The sequence below is a fragment of the Pongo pygmaeus genome, chromosome 10 (genome assembly GCF_028885625.2).
Source record: "Pongo pygmaeus isolate AG05252 chromosome 10, NHGRI_mPonPyg2-v2.0_pri, whole genome shotgun sequence".
Lineage (NCBI taxonomy): Eukaryota > Metazoa > Chordata > Mammalia > Primates > Hominidae > Pongo > Pongo pygmaeus.
The window spans coordinates 19652687-19672234 of record NC_072383.2 but is presented as its reverse complement, the minus strand read 5'-3'; the positions used below and the strand labels follow the sequence as shown (position 1 = coordinate 19672234).

General features: G+C 35.8%; 1 protein-coding gene across 13 annotated transcripts in view; it reads right to left on the bottom strand.

The window, feature by feature from the left end:
- The window catches only part of PLEKHA5 (pleckstrin homology domain containing A5), a 242703-nt gene that overhangs the window by 201724 nt on the left and 21431 nt on the right, over positions 1–19548 (bottom strand). The window contains exon 4 of one of the 13 annotated variants that reach the window (XM_054442329.2): positions 9786–12028. The exons of the other annotated variants lie outside the window; for them this stretch is intronic. Within the exon in view, the coding sequence (XP_054298304.1) occupies positions 12022–12028 (7 nt within the window). The 3' untranslated portion in view covers positions 9786–12021. Of the gene's footprint in view, positions 1–9785; positions 12029–19548 lie in introns of those variants that run through there. 13 annotated transcript variants of the gene reach the window in all.

Here is a 19548-nt window from a genome sequence, read left to right as displayed (position 1 = left end):
CTTGTCTCTACTAAAAATACAAAAATTAGTTGGGCATGGTGGCAGGTGCCTGTAATCGCAGCTACTCCGGGGGCAGGAGTATTGCTTAAACTCAGGAGGCAGAGGTTGCAGGAGTGGAAATTGTGCCACTGCACTCCAGCCTGGGCAACAGAGGGAGACTCTGTCTCAAAAAAAAAAAAAAAAAAAAGTTCTGAATTGTTACACTCACAAGTCTCCCTCACACAATTAAAAGTTTTCACCTCACCCATTCCTACACTGTCAATTCTTATTATTTATACACAAAATACCTGCAGAAATGTCAATACTCAAGTACAGTTATTGTACAAGGTTTTTTAACTCAAAGAAAAAAAAATTCCATATAAGCCATCCACATATTTTTAGTCATTCAGCAAAGGCCAGACATTTTGATTTTATCAACGAATAAAAATAGGTAAGAGAGGCATTTCCAGATACTGAGATTGGGGTTTCTACCTGATCTGGTTTCACACCTTATTTCCTGGTTTATATGTAGGCTGCTGCCTAAAAATGGTTAACTCAGGGCTAGAGGTTACCAGGCAGCTCTAGGACAGGTAGACTACACATAATTAACAACAGATAATAAGTACTGACTAAATATGAATTTGTTTCTCTCATATATTGCCTTTTCTCTACAGATAGTGATTAACATTCATTTCTTAGCACACACCATTGAGTCGGGAAGGAGAAGAAAATGACAGAAACAGTTTACAAAAAAACACTGGAGAAAAGTTACACAAAGTAGATGAGAAAGAACTGCAAGTTATCGGTAATGGCCCAGAAAGATGCTCAATCCAAGTCTAAGAGACTGTGGCCCAATTAAATCCTGACCTGGTTTTTACCCAGGCCATTTCCCAGAAGCCAATGATGGTTTGCAGGATAAAGAAGGAAGACAAAGTTTAGCAAGACCTTAACTGAATCAACACATACAAGGTCTGAAAATGCTTATATGGGTTCTTCCAATCACATATTTCCTGAATTTATGTATTTTGTTTAACATTTTAATGCATATGAAATTTGGCTCATTTTAGATTCAATGTGTGCATTTAATGTGGTAGCTTGTTCTCATAGGCAAGATGGCATTAAATCACTGGTGGATCTTTCAATCAGTGCGTCAGGAGGCAATATTAGAAACAAGCCTACCACTGGTGGGCACAGCCAACTTAGCACCGTCCTAGAAGTGAAGACCAGAAGATGCTGGAGGCTCTGCCAGTACTAGGCAGGGAGAAAGGGTTCAGATTCCTTTCACTGTCAGCGGAAGCCACCTAGGCAAGCAACACTAACTTAATTTATCTATGTTGGCTTTAGTTTACAACCCTCTTTTTTTTTTTTTTTTTAACTTGACAACCTTTAAATAGCAATTAACAGACCTTTAATTAAATTCAAAGATTAAAACTCAACATTGTTCCTTAAGTTAGCCACCTGGGTCTAAACTAACTACATTATTAGTAAAGCTGCTAAGCCAATTGCTGATTTTTCCATTTTTCTTTAAGGGTAAAAATAAGGAAAATATGCCACATGTTTTCTAGGACTACAACAGAATAAAATAAATCAGTAATTTGTTTTCTTTGATAAATTATTTGAATATCCATCGTGTGCCAGTAGCTTAAAGAATATTACTCTAATCCTGTATGGCAGCTGATTAAGCTCACTTTACAGAAAAAGAGAAAGAAACTCAAAGAGGTTATCCGACTAGAATCAGGGCTGGAATTCAAAGCTAACCCTGGCTGATTCCAATGCCCAGCTCTTTCCACTTCACCCAGTTACCTCCAGCATATTGACTCATTATTTCACCATTATTCATTTACCTTTTACTGTGTTTCTGACCATAACACATTCTTAGAAGGAATCTTATAATTCAGTATTATCCATTACTATTACACTCATTTGAAGAGCCCCTTCTTATTGCTGTTATTATTTGTAGTAAAGCATTACGAAAATCAGAATGTGCACATATGTGTGTTGCAGGTGTATATATGGGAGGGGGGAATGCATGGGAAGCTGCAGAATTTTAAGTGAATTTAATATTCAAACACAGGCAAAAATACTACTAATCGTATCAAATTTTATTTCTCCTACTGAGTTTATTTTTTTTAAATCACTGCAATAAACTGCCTTCAATTTGGGGTCTTGTGGTTTCCAATAATGTATTGGCCACATATGATTTGTTTCATCTGTGGCACAAATAAGATACAATTCATTTTGGTTATACAAACTCTGAAGCTTTATTTTGTATTAGAATGGCCTATTTATACATAAAACATAATATTTTTTCCACCAACTGAATCCAAATACAGAATTTCAATAGAATCTCTAAAACCGTAAAGTCCACCAAAAAGAACACCTCAAAAGAAATACAGCAAAATGGCAGCCAGAAAGTGATTCCTTCTTATTATCTAAGAATAGCTTAAATCCTAAAGCCAAGCTGAAGTTTATCTCTATTTAAAACCCATGACTTTATGACTTGAAATCTATGTTTTGAAAGTAATCAAGAACTCCTTCTGGGGACAGGATGGGGATAGGAACAAATAGAAGCTCTCAACCAGTAGTTGAAGTAGTTTTAGTCTCTCCACTAACCGATATACACATTATACTTTCAGACTAGAACAGTAACGCAGGCTGTGATTAAATATGGAATTATCAACTAACAGAAACTAGACTGATTCACATACTACCAGGGGTGCCTTATGGAAGGCTGAGGGAACTATGAAAACCACCAGCCATTCAATGACAAGTAGAAGAGGAAAATATCAAGTGGTGTGTCACTTTCCCCAGCGGACATCTTACGACACTGCATTCTTCTCCTTCGCCAAGCTGATCATAGTTGTAATTTTATGTTTATTTATATGACAACTGTTTAATGACTACCTGCCCCACTAAAATGAAGACTCCATAAGTACAATGACCATGTCTATGTTCACTCACAACAAGAAAGCCCAGTAAAGAACACACCACCTAGTGCACAGTAGAGGCCAAATAATCATCTTTGGGTTGAGTGAATGAAATTAATGAAATAAATGAGATAAAAAAACGTGGACAACACAGGTCAAACCAACAGGGAAGAGATAGGATTTCAAAACCTGAAAGCTGTCAGCGTAACTAAGAATCACGCACACACAAAATTATCCCAGCTCTGCCCACAACCATGCTTCCAAAGCAAAAAAAAAAAAAAAAAAAAAAAAATTAAGCCTCAAAAGACTTGCAGAGTGTTGTTAGCAAGTATGATGCCAACATTAAAATCAAGGCTTCTTTCTGCATAGGTTCCTAAATCAAACAAGCGACTGCATCTGATGTCACTTTTATATATCATATAAGTAGGCTATGTTCAGTATCCCTTTTGAAACTGACATTCTTTTTAGCTCTCTGGCTCTATTCTTCTTAGCTCCCAGAACAATGTGAGATCAGATTACTGCTCCAAGGTTACTCTGGAGATTGCTTTCTTCACTTATCTATACAAAGCATGGATTGCAAAAAGGGAAACAATCCTTAACAGATACAACAGGTAAATAATGAGGTGGGAAAGGTGGGGCACGGGTGTGTGAAGAGTATTAGTTTGCTAATGAAGTGTTAAGTCTACAGGGAGTAGTTATCATCTGTCTCGATGAATATATGTTTAGTGACTTTAATTTTTTATGTTTTTGGTAGCAGAAAGATAATACTTAGTAGTTTTAAAACCAATGGCTTATTTGGAATTTGATAATTTAAACAAATATAAGGTGGACTATACATTAATAGGAGTCACAAAGATTGACAAATCAAAGGTCAGATGATTCACATAGTTAGGGAAAAATAAATTTATGTTGCCATGGTCATTACTAGTTTCAAAGAGAAGGTGGAAAAAGTGAAATACATAAGGTTTTCTTTAAAATTCAGTTTATCATTATCTACATTATTATAGTTACAAACATGGAAAGTTGATACTTAACTAGTAAATTGCAGAGAGTACAGAAATCATGATCTGGAACTTAGAGCTGGCAGCCACTGATCTTTGCATAGGTGCCAGGAAGGAAAGTTCCTGGATCACAGCCACTAGTCAGTTAAGGTATAAAAGGACAAATTTGGGATGTAGCAGATCACTTAGGTGTGATAATCAATAATGTGTGAAAGATGAGTACAGGCACAAAGAACCCATAGGAAAAGACAGCCACAGACACTCAAATAAAAAGAGGCAAAAGCAGGGATAATGAGGTAACACTGTTATCTTTGGCCATTTAGTTATATAACATTAGATGCAAGACATTTAGAACCACGACGCGTTTAAATAACTACAATATGTTTCAATGACGTCAGTATTACATGGAAAAAGTCAGATAAAATTCAGTCAAATGTTAAGTTTAAGTTGAACTTTCTTCAACCCTGCTCTAATTTAAAACTTTTTTTCCCCTTTTATATAAAGAACTGTTACTATTTTAGAAGCCCACACACAGTTTATTGAAAAAAAGAACATTATGAGAGGCAGCATAATGTTACTGAAGAACAGGGACTTAGGAGCCAGATCCCAACTCTACCACTTACTGCCTGTCTGACCTTGGTCAGTTACTGCCTTCTTTTTGCCTCAGTTGCCATCTATAAAATGAAATGAAGTACAATAAAACCATTTTTTTCATCAACCTTGTAACAAAATGACAAGGAGGAAAACAAGGTTCAAGGACTTGCTGAATGTCCTTTTGCTTAAAGTTGAAGTTTCTAAGAACCTACTGACAACATTAAGTAGGATGTACTGTACTTTCCCTTTTGCGAACCTTCTTCAAAACTGCTCATTGTGTAACTATGATGAAATTGCACCCCCAAAGTGGTCTGGCCATTTGAATAGTTTGACCAAAATACAGAGGTTTTAGAGCATAAATGATAGTACAAACTATTAAGTGTAGGAAGTTCCCCCAAGTGAATCCTACAGAGAAACTTCCCAGTCTTGGTTAAAGCACAGGTTGAACAGGTATTACAGGTTTCTAGTTTAACTCTTTTCTGTACTTCAGACCTCACCTCTGAATGTCAAAGAGCCTATCACTGCCAATTTAAAACTGATTAAACAAACACTCTCTAAAAACCTGTAAAATGATGTCTAGGATGCTATAACATAAAAAGTTCCTATCCAGAAATAAGATTCTTTTGATCCAAAATGTAATTAATAAATTAAAAAAAAAAAACTAGAGTACACAGAAAAGAGGTGAGGTACTCATATCCTTGGTTTCTAAATAAAACAACAAATGTTTACTGAGCATCAGGCATGTATCAACTGCAAAGATGCACGTGTGTAAGCTTTACATAAATAGTGCTGTGATCATGGGGTAGACAGTATGTGTTTCTTACAAAGCTATTTACAGACTACTAAACAGGAAAACCAAACAGTATGCAGCACTTCTTTGAAGACCTGCAATATATCCACTGGTGGGATCGTCACCTCCACCCCATCACGAAAAGAAATTTTCAGCAGCTCCAAAACTCTAACTCTTAAGGTCTTCTATATAATTTGAGTGGGTGAGTGTCCCAAAGACTGGGGTCTTCATGAAGGACAGAGCAGGGTATTTTTGCTGTTGCTGTTTTATTTTGGGGAGGTTAGTTGGTTTGGTGAGCTTTGTCGAGGTTAGTTGGTTGCTTGCTTCGAGGAGAAAAAATAGAGGGAAAATGGAGTTGAGGTGGGGAAAAAGGGCAGGGAGGAAGAATGTGTTTACTTTGGAATATCTTCAATTGATAAGTCTGTGACATCCGCAAGTAGAAATGGAAAAAAAGGGTTTGAAGCTGGGGAAAGAAGACAGCCAGAGATAAAACTTCATGAGGTATCAACTGTGGCTGTGGATGATATATATTGAGAGAACAAGGCCACTCAGGGAGAACAGATATCGAGAATAAGCACACATGAAGGATACAAGCAAGCAAGGTCACCAGCATTTAAGGTAGAAGATGAGCCAAGGGACAAGACTGAGTTGTCCTCAGAGAAGCAGAGATTCCACTGAGAGCAGTGCTGAGCGAGGTAAAGAAGGGGATTTTAAAGGGTGGGCAATGGTGCCAAGAAAGAAAGATGAACATCATAGCCACATTCAAAAGGTGTCAATGAATCTGGCTATTAAAAAAATAATCTAGAAAGGCCAGGAGCAGTGGCTCACACCTGTAATCCCGTCACTTTGGGAGGCTAAGGTGAGTGGACCACTTGAGGTCAGGAGTTTGAGACCAGTTTGGCCAACATGGTGAAACCCCGTCTCTATTAAAAATACAAAAATTAGCTATGGGGACACACGCCTGTAATCTCAGCTACTTGAGAGGTTGAGGCAGGAGAATCGCTTGAACCCGGGACGTGGAAGTTACAGTGAGCAGAGTTTGCACCACTGCACTCCACCCTGGGCAACAGAAAGAGACTCCATCTAAAAAAAAAAAAAAAAAAAAAAAAAATCTGGAGAGCAAGAAGTGGGGAAAATATCAAGAACGAGGGCAAGTTAAAAGAAGCCCTTTCAGAAAGGGGGTGGCTTAAGCAAGTTTTCTGATTTGAAGAAATAAAGTGAAAAGAGTGTTACCCAAGTAACATCCTAAAGAGCCTTGGTCGGGGGTGGAAATCAATAGCAAAAGGGGAAGAAAAATTTCTCGAGAGAGAAGAATAATGGTTACCCCTTCAAACAGAAAGAATGGAAATAAAAATGGAAGAAAATTCTGAGTTTGGTCGGTAGAAGGAAAAATTTGGAGAAAGAACATTCTTGTCAGCCAACTTTTCTCTATTGAGAGAGAAGGGTGTGGTTGTATAACCTCTACAGAGGTGGTTAAGAGGTTAGGGGCCATTTAAAGAGCCACTGAGTGTTTACTGAGGACTCAGGTGAAATCTGGAAATTAGAAATTTGTAATGGTCCCAAATGAGTTATTTTATTTTTCCCAAGAGAACAGGAAAGAGCTAGATAGATAGGAAGCCCACACTGAAAAACCAGTAATAAAATCACAAACAAGAAGTTAAACACAGTTTTCCAGGACACTGAAACTCATCAGTGATGGACAGCAGGGATAACATTTGAAGGTACATAACCTTCATCTCAGACAAAATAGACTCTCAGGGCCTCCACGGTATGGCAGAAAAGATCAAATGAAAGTGAATTCAGGCAGGGCGCGGTGGCTCACACCTGTAATCCCAGCACTTTGGGAGGCCAAGGCAGGCGGATCATGAGGTCAGGAGATTCAGACCATCCTGGCTAACACAGTGAAATCCCATCTCTACTAAAAATACAAAAAAATTAGCCGGGTGTGGTGGCTGGCACCTGTAGTCCCAGCTACTAGGGAGGCTGAGGCAGGAGAATGGCATGAACCCGGGAGGTGGAGTTTGCAGTGAGCTGAGATTGTGCCACTGCACTCCAGCCTGGGCGATAGAGTGAGACTCTGTCTCAAAAAAAAAAAAAAGTGAATTCAAATTCTGGATCCCGGTTAACTAGCCTTGATGTTGCACTGGCTACTTTTTTTTGTGTCTTAAGTTTCTCATCTGCTTAAAAGGGGGAAGGGACAATTTACAATACCTACCTTTGTCAAATTATTTTAAGTATTAAAGGAGACAATATATAAAAAGAGCCAACAATGTTTCTTGACACTTAAAAGGCACTAAATAAATATTAGGTTTTTTTCTCTGCATAAAATGAAGACAGTAGATTAGTCTAGAGTCCCACCCTACTGTAAAATTCTGTCTTAGATTTAGTTGTGTTAGCCACACCTCACACACTTTAAATATTGTGAGTTACTTTCTACCACCACCATCACTGCCCTTTATAATTATACCACTTTACTTTCATTGTCTCATTAGTCCTGACAACAACGCTCTTAGGTAGACACAGCACTTAGCTGCCAGAGCCTATGAGCAAACTGAGAGGCAGGGAGATTGAATGACTTGTTCGATATCAATTTAATGTTCATTAGGTTATCTTTGTTCAATAAAGTTGCTGAAGTTCATTAAAAAGAAAGATGGCCTGTCTCTGTAGCGGACAACAGGCTCTCTGTCCCCCCATCTTTTTTTTTTTTTTTTAAAGCTAACTTACTTCTAATTTCATTTATATCTTATTTTCATTGTGCTTTAATTTGTCAACCATATCACATGTCTTTTTTAAAGGGTATAAGGTAAATGCTACCCATAAAATAGAGAATATCTAACATTAGATAATGTATGTAAAATTAGCCAGATCAGTACCTAGCATAAAAAGCACCCAATAAATATTTGTCGATGTGCACAACAGCTTCTGACTGAACCCTAAAAATTCTTAATAATTTAATACTTATGAAAATCTTTGCCTGCCTTCTATGTTTACATGTATATTTCACTGGGGGAAGGCACATTATTTCACTGTTATCTCTACTATCCACTGAAATAAATAATTTTTAGATGAAGACAGCCCCTAACATATATAAACCTAGTATTCCATGGAATCCAGAGGAATCAAAGGGGTCTAGAGATGAATTCAGAAAACCCACTAAGTTGGGTAGAAAATAAATTTTCCTTTATCTTCACTATTCTCTAACTAAAATTTAGCATTTCCTTCCATTGTGGATGCATGCAACAAGCCACACTTGTATTAGCAGTATCTCTGATTTGTCACCAATAGAATTTAGATATTTCATATCCAATTACAGTTACTGCAGATACCCGCTTTAAAAAGAAACATCTAATGTGAATATAATCAAGATTATACTTCTTTCCCCTGAAGGAAAGAATATTCGCAGTTCTGTTTTGAAGTTGGCATCCACATACTCAATCTTGGTTAATCTCCCAGAACACGTATGTTATAGTAAATCCTCTTCTTTCAATGCCAAAAAGTTTTTGCTCCTAGAAATGGTTTTACTGGTATCTTCTCAATCTATATCTCAATATCTGCTAATCCTGGAGAGCAAGAACAGCCAACACACTTTAGAAAGTGAAAGTCCTATTTTAAATCTATAGACGTTTGGTTTTTACTTTGAGCAAAATTTTATCATTACATCAGTTTAAAACGGTGGTTCGCACCCTTGGTTGGCTGCACACTGGGATCACCTGAGAAGCTGTCAATTATAATGGAATTCTGTGGGGATGCCCACAAATATGAGGGGTGGAGACACGGAGATGGGGTGGGAGAGGGGTGCTGATTGTGCGTTTTAATAAGCAGCTAACCGGTAAGTCTGTTAGTTCTTAACACTCAAAGGGTTTTCTTATAGATATTAATATTTTTGGAGAACGTATTTTGTCCAATTCAGATGGAAGTTTTATGACATTCACTGAAGTGTTTTTCCAGCGAAGAACCAATGATTAACTCAAATAAGCTGTGTGGGGAACGGAGAACAAGCACTTGGGAGCACAAGTGAGGGCAATTGGCACATTTCATTTTCTCTTCCTTTAAAATAATGGAAGTAAAGAGTGGGAAAAAAAAATACATGAAGTTTTACTACTCCCTTTCTTCAGAGAAATGTTCTAATGCCTTTATTCAGAGAATGATCTGAATATTTCTAACTTAAAATATTAATATAGCTCTACTAAGAAGGGACATGAACTTCTAAAAACTCAGATTTACAAAATAAAACAGTGTTGGACATTTCAATAAAAGATTAAAAGACTAGTGTTTCTATAATAAATCCTTTGATTTAAATGAAAACTAAACCTTACTCTTTTGTTTTATAAAGGTATGCTTTTACTCTTACTAATACTGTTATTATTGATTCTATTTCCATGTTTATCCATAAAATCCTTGAGTAACAAAAATTCTTAGGACAATATTGACATTATAAGCCTCTACACCCCTACAAATTAAAATTTAATATTAAAATGTCAAAAATCTGAAACTCATACATTGACACAGCACTGTTTATTATTATATAAAAAAGTTTCATCAGTAGCTGACAAAAGAAGGCTGAAAAGGCAGGGGAATTATCATCGATATATATATATAGTTTTTCTAATAATTACTAAAAAGATGTACATCAATATTTAATAGTAAATACTCAAGACATATTAAGTGAATCAAGTTATCAATGTGTGAACTATAATCCCAATTCTCTTATTATATAAATGTATAGGAAGGAAACTGAAAGAATACATGTCAATAGTTACATATACAGTGGCAGAGTACAGGTATTAATATTTTTTGGTGTGATATTCTACATTTCCCAATAGAAGCACATATTCCTTTATATTCAGAAAAAAACATACTTTTTCAAGGAGTATATTGTTGTTATGTCCCATTTGGTTGCAATATAACAACTTAAAGTTAAAAAGTTTTTGGTTTAAAAAGAATGAAAGGAGTAATTTATGACCCAAGGTATAATTTCATACTATAAGACAGATGATGATGATGATGAAGAAAATGATAGGAATGGGATGAGATGACTATCAGTGTTCAATAACATGAACTTTATCTTAAAAATAAGAACACTAGACTTCTATGACTACATGTCATAATAAATAATTTTAAGAGAAATAAAAGAAAAAAACTAAAACAAAAAGTTATTTACTCAATACATACTAAAAAACAGATTTAACAGTGTAAAAATAAGTCCATGGATGACAGATAAATAACAATATGTTAACTAAAATGAGAGCTATATGGGGGCCCATCAACAAATAAATCACAGAAGCCAACTACGCTCTACCACAAGATTGTCTTAATTCCATCATCCACAAATTGTCATCCGAAGAACCCACATCAACTTACTATAATAAACAGCTTACTATTGCCAATTATACGTAATTATGTATGACCATGCATTCCTGTATATACATAAAGAATGAATTCACTGATGCATTCCTAAAGGCCTTGCCTATCTCTAAGGGTTTCAAATACTTTGAGTATTTATTTCAATTTTTCAAATTAAAGTTTTTATTTACCTATACCTGACATTCTTTGAACTGAAACCTGCACACCTATGGTAATTTGTATACCATAAATGGCTTTATGAAAATTTAAACATTTAATCAGTCTAGAAAAGACATTTTAAAGTTTAAAATGTATGTTATTCATCCCTGAAAGTAATATTATTTTGGAACTAAGTGAACTGTGCACAATTTTAAATGAAACATTTAATAACAGAATAAACAGAATAACAGAACAGCAGAGGTTAAAATTATAAGTCTGTAGATGCGTAAGAAAATGTTATAGGAATCATCTACTGAGAAAAGCAGACTACTGAATGGTATCTATATTATGGGTAAACTATATGAAAATGTTTGATGGTGAGATTGTGGGTAACTATTTTTAAAAATATTTAAGACTATGAATACATCGTTTCAACTGAAAAGGGCAATAAAAATTACAGATAAGGCAACTTTTCTAAGCCTAAATGCCCAATTTACTTCTTTTGGGATCCAGATTTTAAGTAAAGGAATAAAGAATAAAATGGAATGCACAGCTGTTTGCTTCTAGGAATACAAACAGGAGGAAATAAACAGAGGGAGGCTAATGTCTTTGAGACTGGGCTAACTACTTCATTCCCAGCTGTGTTTTAATCTGTCTTACCAAACAATAACAAACTCTTTTTTTATGACAGAGGCTGAGAATTTCCATTTGTGCCCAGCAAAAGTTAAAAGAACATTAGAAAATATTTGAAATGTTAGATTCAGTAATTTGTCTGGTCTTATGTTCCAAGTTGCATAACATCAGTTGAATTATTCAGGAGTTAAACAATTTTAATTTTAATTCAGAGATGATGATAGAGATGTCTGATCACTTACAAATTAAAATATACATATACAAAATATGTATACTTAAAGTATACATATACAAAGAATGAACAAGTTAAAATCACACCCAATTTACTACAGTAAGAAAATTAAGTCACTAATAAAGCAAGCTGGTATATCCTGAGGTCAGCTTATGCCACTGGATCATAACTACAAACAGGTCTGTTCTCTACCCTTCAAAAACTACACAAGATTTCTACTATAGCCACAGAAATCAGGAAAGACAGGGATACAGCCAGATGGCAGTGAGGTAATACTAAAGCAGGTGAAATGTCTTTTACAGCAAATTTTAGGTACTAGTGCTTTTTTGTTCTTTTAAATGGAAAACCATAGTCAGTGGAAGCTCAGAACCTGAAAAAAAAAAAAAAAAAATCAAGAAGAGGACATCCACGGAATGTACTGAAAGTAGACATTCTTCAAGCTACCAATTTTCAATGCCACCAGCATAACACAGCCACCTTTACACAGGACGCTTGATTGTAGGACATACTCTAAGTTTAAATCTAAGTTTACAAACTTAAATTTTTTTTTTTTGAGACGGAGTCTCACTCTGTCACCCAGGCTGGAATGCAGTGGTGCGATCTCGGCTCACTGCAACCTCCGCCTCCTGGGTTCACGCCATTCTCCTACCTCAGCCTCCTGAGTAGCTGGGACCACAGGCACCCGCCACCACGCCGGGCTAATTTTTTGTATTTTCAGTAGAGATGGGGGTTTCACTGTGTTAGCTAGGATGGTCTCGATCTCCTGACCTCGTGATCCACCCACCTCGGCCTCCCAAAGTGCTGGGATTACAGGCGTGAGCCACCGCGCCCGGCCAAACTTAAATTTTTAAAACTTGATTATAAACTAGATCCAAGTTTATGGCAATAGCTGTATTAGTTGACATGAGTAGAGGTTTTTTAAAAAGCTGTCATAATAGATACCATATATGTTACACAAAATGATGACTAATTATTCCAGAGTTAGGCATCACTTAAATCTTCCACTGCCTCTTTTTCAATCTGGTGAATTTTTAATAATCTGATGACCTATTGTTTATATTGTACATGGCAGTTTTATCATAAAGCACAATTGCTAAAAAATCTTTTTGGGTAGAATGCCGACCCACCTGATTCAAACTTGAATCCCAGCTTTGCCAGCCCTGTAAGGTTTAGGGTCATTTGCAAGATTAAATGGTTGCACAGTGACAGGTATATAAATGCTCAATAACTGATGGGTAGATTGGTATGGTGTATGCAATAAATGACGTATACATATAAAAGACCCAGCAGAGTGCTTGGAACATAGTTAAGTGTTCCATAAACAGAAGATAATACACAAAACAAGTGGACAAAAATTTAAAACCAGTAAAAATAGTTTCTGATTTAAGTAACTTTTCTTAAAATCTAAAAAAAAAAAAAACCTGCAGTATGTTATCTCTACCATGTAGCACCATACCTAGAAAATGGTAGATATTAGAGAAATTTTGTTGCATTACTAAATAATGACTATCAACAAAATAAATTATGAAGTTCACGAAGAATTTGTAGACTGCTTATTTCCTCTTCGTATCCCCAGTGCCTGGCAGATTATCTGACATAAAGTATTCGTTTAATTTCATCTTTTCCCACTCAACCAAAAAGTACATTTATTTGAATTTTTAAAACTTTTTCTTTGTAATTTTAAACTCAGCATGAGGGTTTTGTGTTTACACTATAACATATACGAGGGTAAGAGCCAGCTGTGTGTGTGTGTGTGTGTGTGTGTGTGTGTGTGTGTATGTACCTATAGATATAAAAACCATATATATGGGTTTTTTTGAGACAGATTCTCACTCTGTCACCAGGCTACAGTACAGTGGCTCAATCTCAGGTCACTGCACTCTGGCTCCCGGGTTCAAGTGATTCTCCTGCCTCAGCCTCCCAAGTAGCTGGGATTACAGGAGTGCCACCATGCCCAGCTAATTTTTTTTTTTTTTGTATTTTTTGTTAGTAGAGATGTGTTTTCACCATGTTGGCCAGGCTGGTCTCTAACTCCTGATCTCAAGTGACCCACCTGCCTCGGCCTCCCAAAGTGCTGGGATTACAGGCGTGAGCCACCGTGCTGGACTTGTACAGTTTCTTTAAACTACATTCCCAATATACAGTCAATGCTTAACCTAAATGCATGCATTTTTTCATGTTCTGTAAAAGAAGGAAATTCTTATGATGTCAACATCATAATCTCTTATCAGAGTTCACACCAAATACATGCACGATGAGGCCATATAATGAAAAATTACTGCTGGGGAGCTCTATTTTAAGAAACAGTCTCAGACATGACAAGTAGAAGCAGCAGCAGAGTAAGGTGATCACAGTAAAGGGGCTAACATCAATGTTATTTTAGATCCTAGAAACATTTAGTCTAAGTGGCATACTGAACTTTTGCCTCCTTTCTTACTAAAAATAAAACATGAAAAAAAATCAGTGTCCCATATGTATATAATTTTACCAATAATACATGGGTTTCACCTGAGAAATACTCCATAAAATCAGTTTTCTAAAGTAAAAAGCCAACTTTTCACACTGCTCCATGAAAACCTCTTTAATTATTTCCTCTTGTGTCTCACAGAAGAAAAAATGACTGGCTTGATCACTCCCTAAGGATAAAAAAAAAAAAACAAAAAAAGGAAAAAAAACAAATCAAGGAAGTGCTCCTAACCTTTTGACCACCCCCAACAATTCAAGAACATACTCCAGGGCGGTCCCTGCAATAAGAACTTTGTGTAATAACTGATATAGGAAAGCTCAAAAAGCAAGATTATAAAACAGAAACTACTTTTTAACACAAATAATTCTCTCAAAAAGCAAACAAAAATAACACATAGCAATTATAAAAATTACCTTCTCTGAACTTCTGGGTTTGCCTGTTTAATCTATTACAGAGAAAGGGGCTACTTAATGTATTCTTTTCAGGAATGTCTCCGAAGAAAAAGATCTTCAACCACAGATGAGTTATTTTTCAGAGTCAGTGATATAAGTTATTTCTAGGGGTATGCGTATATTCAGGACAATAAGGTATTTTCATATTCAAGTTCCACAGAATCCTGAAATGGTCACTCTTCTTCCCCATGTGTTTGATTTATTATGAGGATTATGAGAAAAAAATTATATCTATAGTAAGAACCTTGTAACCTAAGTGAAGACCCTTGTAATCTTAGTGCAAAGTAGTAACAAATTCAAGATAAGGACTAATAATATTTTATGTCCAAGACTATGGTTCACACTTTAAAACTGTTACCTTCAATTGCAGAGGAAAACAGATTCCATTTGATTCAAAATAGGTCACATTTAGAGCCCTAATACCAATGATTCCTAAGCTTATACAAAAATTCACAGGTCCTCAAACTGCACTAGAAATGGCTGACTAAAGACTAAGCAAAATGCACACATACAAAAAAGGGACGTCAAGAAAAAACAAGGTTTGGGGACTTAATAGAAAAATCTAGCTTTCTTCCATTCCCAGCAGGCTCCTTCTTACTAAATAAATGGACTTGAGTTCATGATTCAGAAGCATATAATAGGAGTGTTTTTATGTAACCTCATAGTCAAAACAGGTTTAGGATTGTATGAATTTACTTCTTGCCAGGTAAAGCAGTTGATATTATAAAAACATACTTATTTTACATAGAGCTTGTGAGGTCTTCCCAGTGATAATGAGCTTCCTGATGAAGACTAAAAATTCCTATGTACGTCTTTCGAATAATCTGCTTCAAGACAGGCAACTGAAGGAAATTGTGAGTAGCACTCTACTCCACATGCACAACTCCTGTAGTATTCCTTCCTACGTTTCTGACTCCCTTATAGCTTCTCACCCCGTTCCTCATTTTCTTTCTGATGCCTGAGTCCCACCGGTGTAAACCGAGTTTTGACCTAATACTGACACATACAGAAAGGTTTCTCAATCTTATCTGGCTTTAACTTAACATCATTAGACATTGCTGGGGGCATATGAAATTCTTCAGGGCAAAGCCTGTCATTTCTCTGTACTCAAAAGACTCACAGACTGTAATTAGAAGGCACTCAGTGTGGTCTGATGCCTTTATAAAAAATAACATTATATTTTAAATCACAAAAAAGCCAATATAAATATGTTACTAGTAGATTCCAGTTTTTAAATCTAAAAGACACACCAAACATTCTGCTTCCATCAATGAATACAAACAAGTACACAGAAAAAGTGAAAGGCATTTAATTAGCCTATTTAACCATTCTCACTAATAAGAGATGAGTCACCTTTATTCCAATTACTTCTTCCAAAATTATGAAGGCCTTTTATTGGGCATTTTCCTGAATAATTTCTCACTCAATTTGTGGTACATACTGAAATCTATTCCAGTTTCTTGTAAGTCAAAGATTGAGGGGAAAATTGATTATCCATTGCTGAGTATTTTGGTTGTACACAATTTTAAAACTAAGTATCTTTTAAATAACCAACAAGAAAACAAGGAAGAGAAGAAAGAAAAAAATAAGGTATAAATAAACCTAAATATACCAACAATCATAAGTTGACTATAAGTTAAAAAAAAAGTTTATAAAACTGGAAAAAGATTCATTATATGCTATTTTAAAAAGACACACCCAAATATACAGATAAACAGATTTTTTAAAAGGGTAAAAAAAAATTAGAGTAGGTAATGCTAAATAAAAGAAAGTTTATATATCAAAATCAGACACAACAGATAAGGCCACAAGTATTACCGGAGGTAGAGGTCCCCTCATGATAAAAATGTTGGCTTCATTCTGATGGCATATTCTACACTTAACAGAACATAACAATTCTATACTTAAATGCATCTGATAATATAAATTCAAAATAAAAGGACAGAGTACACAGAGAAAACAAGAAGTCACTGCAACATTTGAAAACTATAATATCCCTTTCTTGGTGACTGATTCTAATCTCATACAAACTCTTCCAGAGTACAAAAAAGTGGAACACCTTCCAACTCATTTTCTGAGGCTGGACCAACCTTGCTATCAAAGCCAGGCAATGACAGTACAAGAGAAGAAAATTACGGGGCAATTTCACTTTGTTATCATAAATATCAAAGTCTTAAATGAAGTATCAACAAACCCAATAGAACAATGGACAGATGATTTTAGGGGGGTGAAACTATTCTGTATGATACTATGATGGTGGATACATGTCATTTACATTTGTCAAAACTCAATGAACACACAACACCAAGGGTGAATCCTAAGGTAAACCATGAACTTTGGGTGATAATAATGTGACAATGTAGGTACAACTGTAACAACTGTATCACTGTGGTGCAAGATGTCCACAGTGGGGGAGCGGGTAAAGGTTTGTGTGTGTGTATGCGTAACAGAGAACTTTATGCATTTTCTACTAAATTTTGCCATGAACCTAAAAGTGCTCTAAAAAATACAAACTTTATTAACTTGGAAAAAAGAGTACTTCATGACCAAGTTGGGTTTATCCCAACAATGTAAGGTTTACCATTAATGGTTTAGCATTAACAAGAGTATTAATGCAATTCATGTAATTCACTGAATAAGCAAACTAAAAGAAAAAAAAATCTCAATGAAAGCAGAACAGTTGATAAAATTGAATACTTCAACTCATAATAAAAGTTCTTACCAAACTAGAAATAGAGAATTTCCTTCACCTGGAAATGACACCTTCCAAAAATCTTCATCAGATATCATTCTTAGTGGTAAAAATTAGAAACCTTCATTTTCATATCAGAGCTGTAGTTGCTTCTATCACTGTACTGGCAATACTAGCCAGCAATATAAAGAAATGTAAAGATTGGAATGGAAAAAGATTAAAGGACTGGAAAAGAATTAAAAAAAAAAAAAAAAAAAACCTGTGATAATTTACAGAAGACTGACAAATATAGTAAAATTAAGAACTCTGTTCATCAAAAGATCTCTTGGAATGTGAAGGTAAGCTACAATGTAGGAGGGTAAATTTGCCACACATATTATGGACAAAAGATCATAATAAACAAAGAAATTCCCAAAATCAAATACACGTACTTTACAACTTCAATTACACTCCTATTTACAGATCCTAGAGAAGCCCTTTGACATAAAAAAAGGTTCTTATTTTAAGCTAAGTATCATGTGCAGTGCTTATTCATCTTATTTTCCCTTATGTCTGACAAATGTTACATTCATTTGGCATTTAATTAAATTGTCATAATGAAATAAAACATATACTCAAAGATTTTAATTATTACCATCATATATAAGTAGTATATAAAAAATATCATTTGACCCCAAGTTCTACTACTGCTACCTGCATAAAACAAACTGACCTGCATTGCATGGGCAATTTATATTATATAGATTATTTTAACCTGCCTTGCTCTTTTCAAAGAAACAAATCTGACCAAAGGACTAAAGACAAGAAAGTAATTGCTATTAATTATTCTTCATGTACAGTCTCTATCTATGAGCCTAGAGTCAAAAGCTTTTCCTAAATTATTTCCAGGTGTTTCTGGGAATTTGTAAAATCTTCCACTGCTGTCCTGCTTACTTTGTTGCCTATTAGGCAACTTTGTGGTTTAAAGATTATGAAATTTTGGTCTGGTTCATCACACAGTTTGAACTTTCAAAATGACTAACAGCAAAAAAGATTAAATATTTACATTAAAATATCTACTGTTAATACCAATGTAAAAAAAAATGTGGCCAGGCGCGGTGGCTCACGCCTGTAATCCCAGCACTTTGGGAGGCCAAGGAGGGCGGATCACGAGGTCAGGAGATCGAGACCATTCTGGCTGAAACCCTGTCTCTACTAAAAGTACAAGAAATTAGCCGGGCGTGGTGGCGGGCGCCTGTAGTCCCAGCTACTAGGGAGGCTGAGGCAGGAAAATGGCATGAACTCTGGAGGCGGAGCTTGCAGTGAGCTGAGATCCTGCCACTACACTCCAGCCTGGGTGACAGTGCAAGACCTCGTCTCAAAAAAAAAAAAAAAGTATGACCAAAAAATAGAAAATGCTAATCTGAAAATCTTGATCCTTAAATTTTTTTTTAAGTCCAGGTTCCAGGCTTAGATCTTTGAATTTTAGACTTGACAACAGTATTACTTAAATTAAATCACTGTCCTTTAGTATTTGCATATATCATTAATGTTTTCTATCTTTAAAGAGTTTACATTTGGAAAATGCCATTTCTAATAAAAAAAAATTTAAAATATTCTGAAAAACCATAGTGAAAATATGGAAGCTGCTAATGACTATGTATCTGCTTAGCATGTAAGCTACTAAGAGTTCACAATCTACCTACCCAAATACCCTTTAAGGAGCACAGGCAGAACCCAGAAATTCCTGGGCTGACCACCACTCTTGGCCAAATGAGTCACGGCCTCTGTCTGTAAGTCCCAGGGTCACCTTTCTCTAGGAGTCTACTGAAACTAAATTCAGCAAACCTCTCAGTGCCCAAATTAACTTTATCTCCAATTCCTCTCTCAATCCATCTACTGACCTGGCATTAACCCTACAAGGCTTTGTTTTTTCCATCCCTGACCTAGTCTACAGTCCACCTCTATCTTACAAATTTAACTACCTATGGAAATGGTGCTCCATAATTAGCAAACTCCTCTATACCCTCAACCTCTTTTCAAAGCATTACCTTAGTACCTTGGCTGTTAAGGACTTTCCCCCATCAGCTGTCCTACTGCATTCTCTCAAAGAACAGATATTTATTCCCCATTCCCCCAAGGTCCTTCAACTACCTGAGCCATCCATTCTCTTAATCCCAGAACCCTGTCATACCCATAACCTGGCACATCTAAAATCATGACTTCAATGATCACACTGCAACACCAAACCTCCAACTTGCAGTATACACGTTTAACTACTTCCCTGTGGGAGTTCTCTG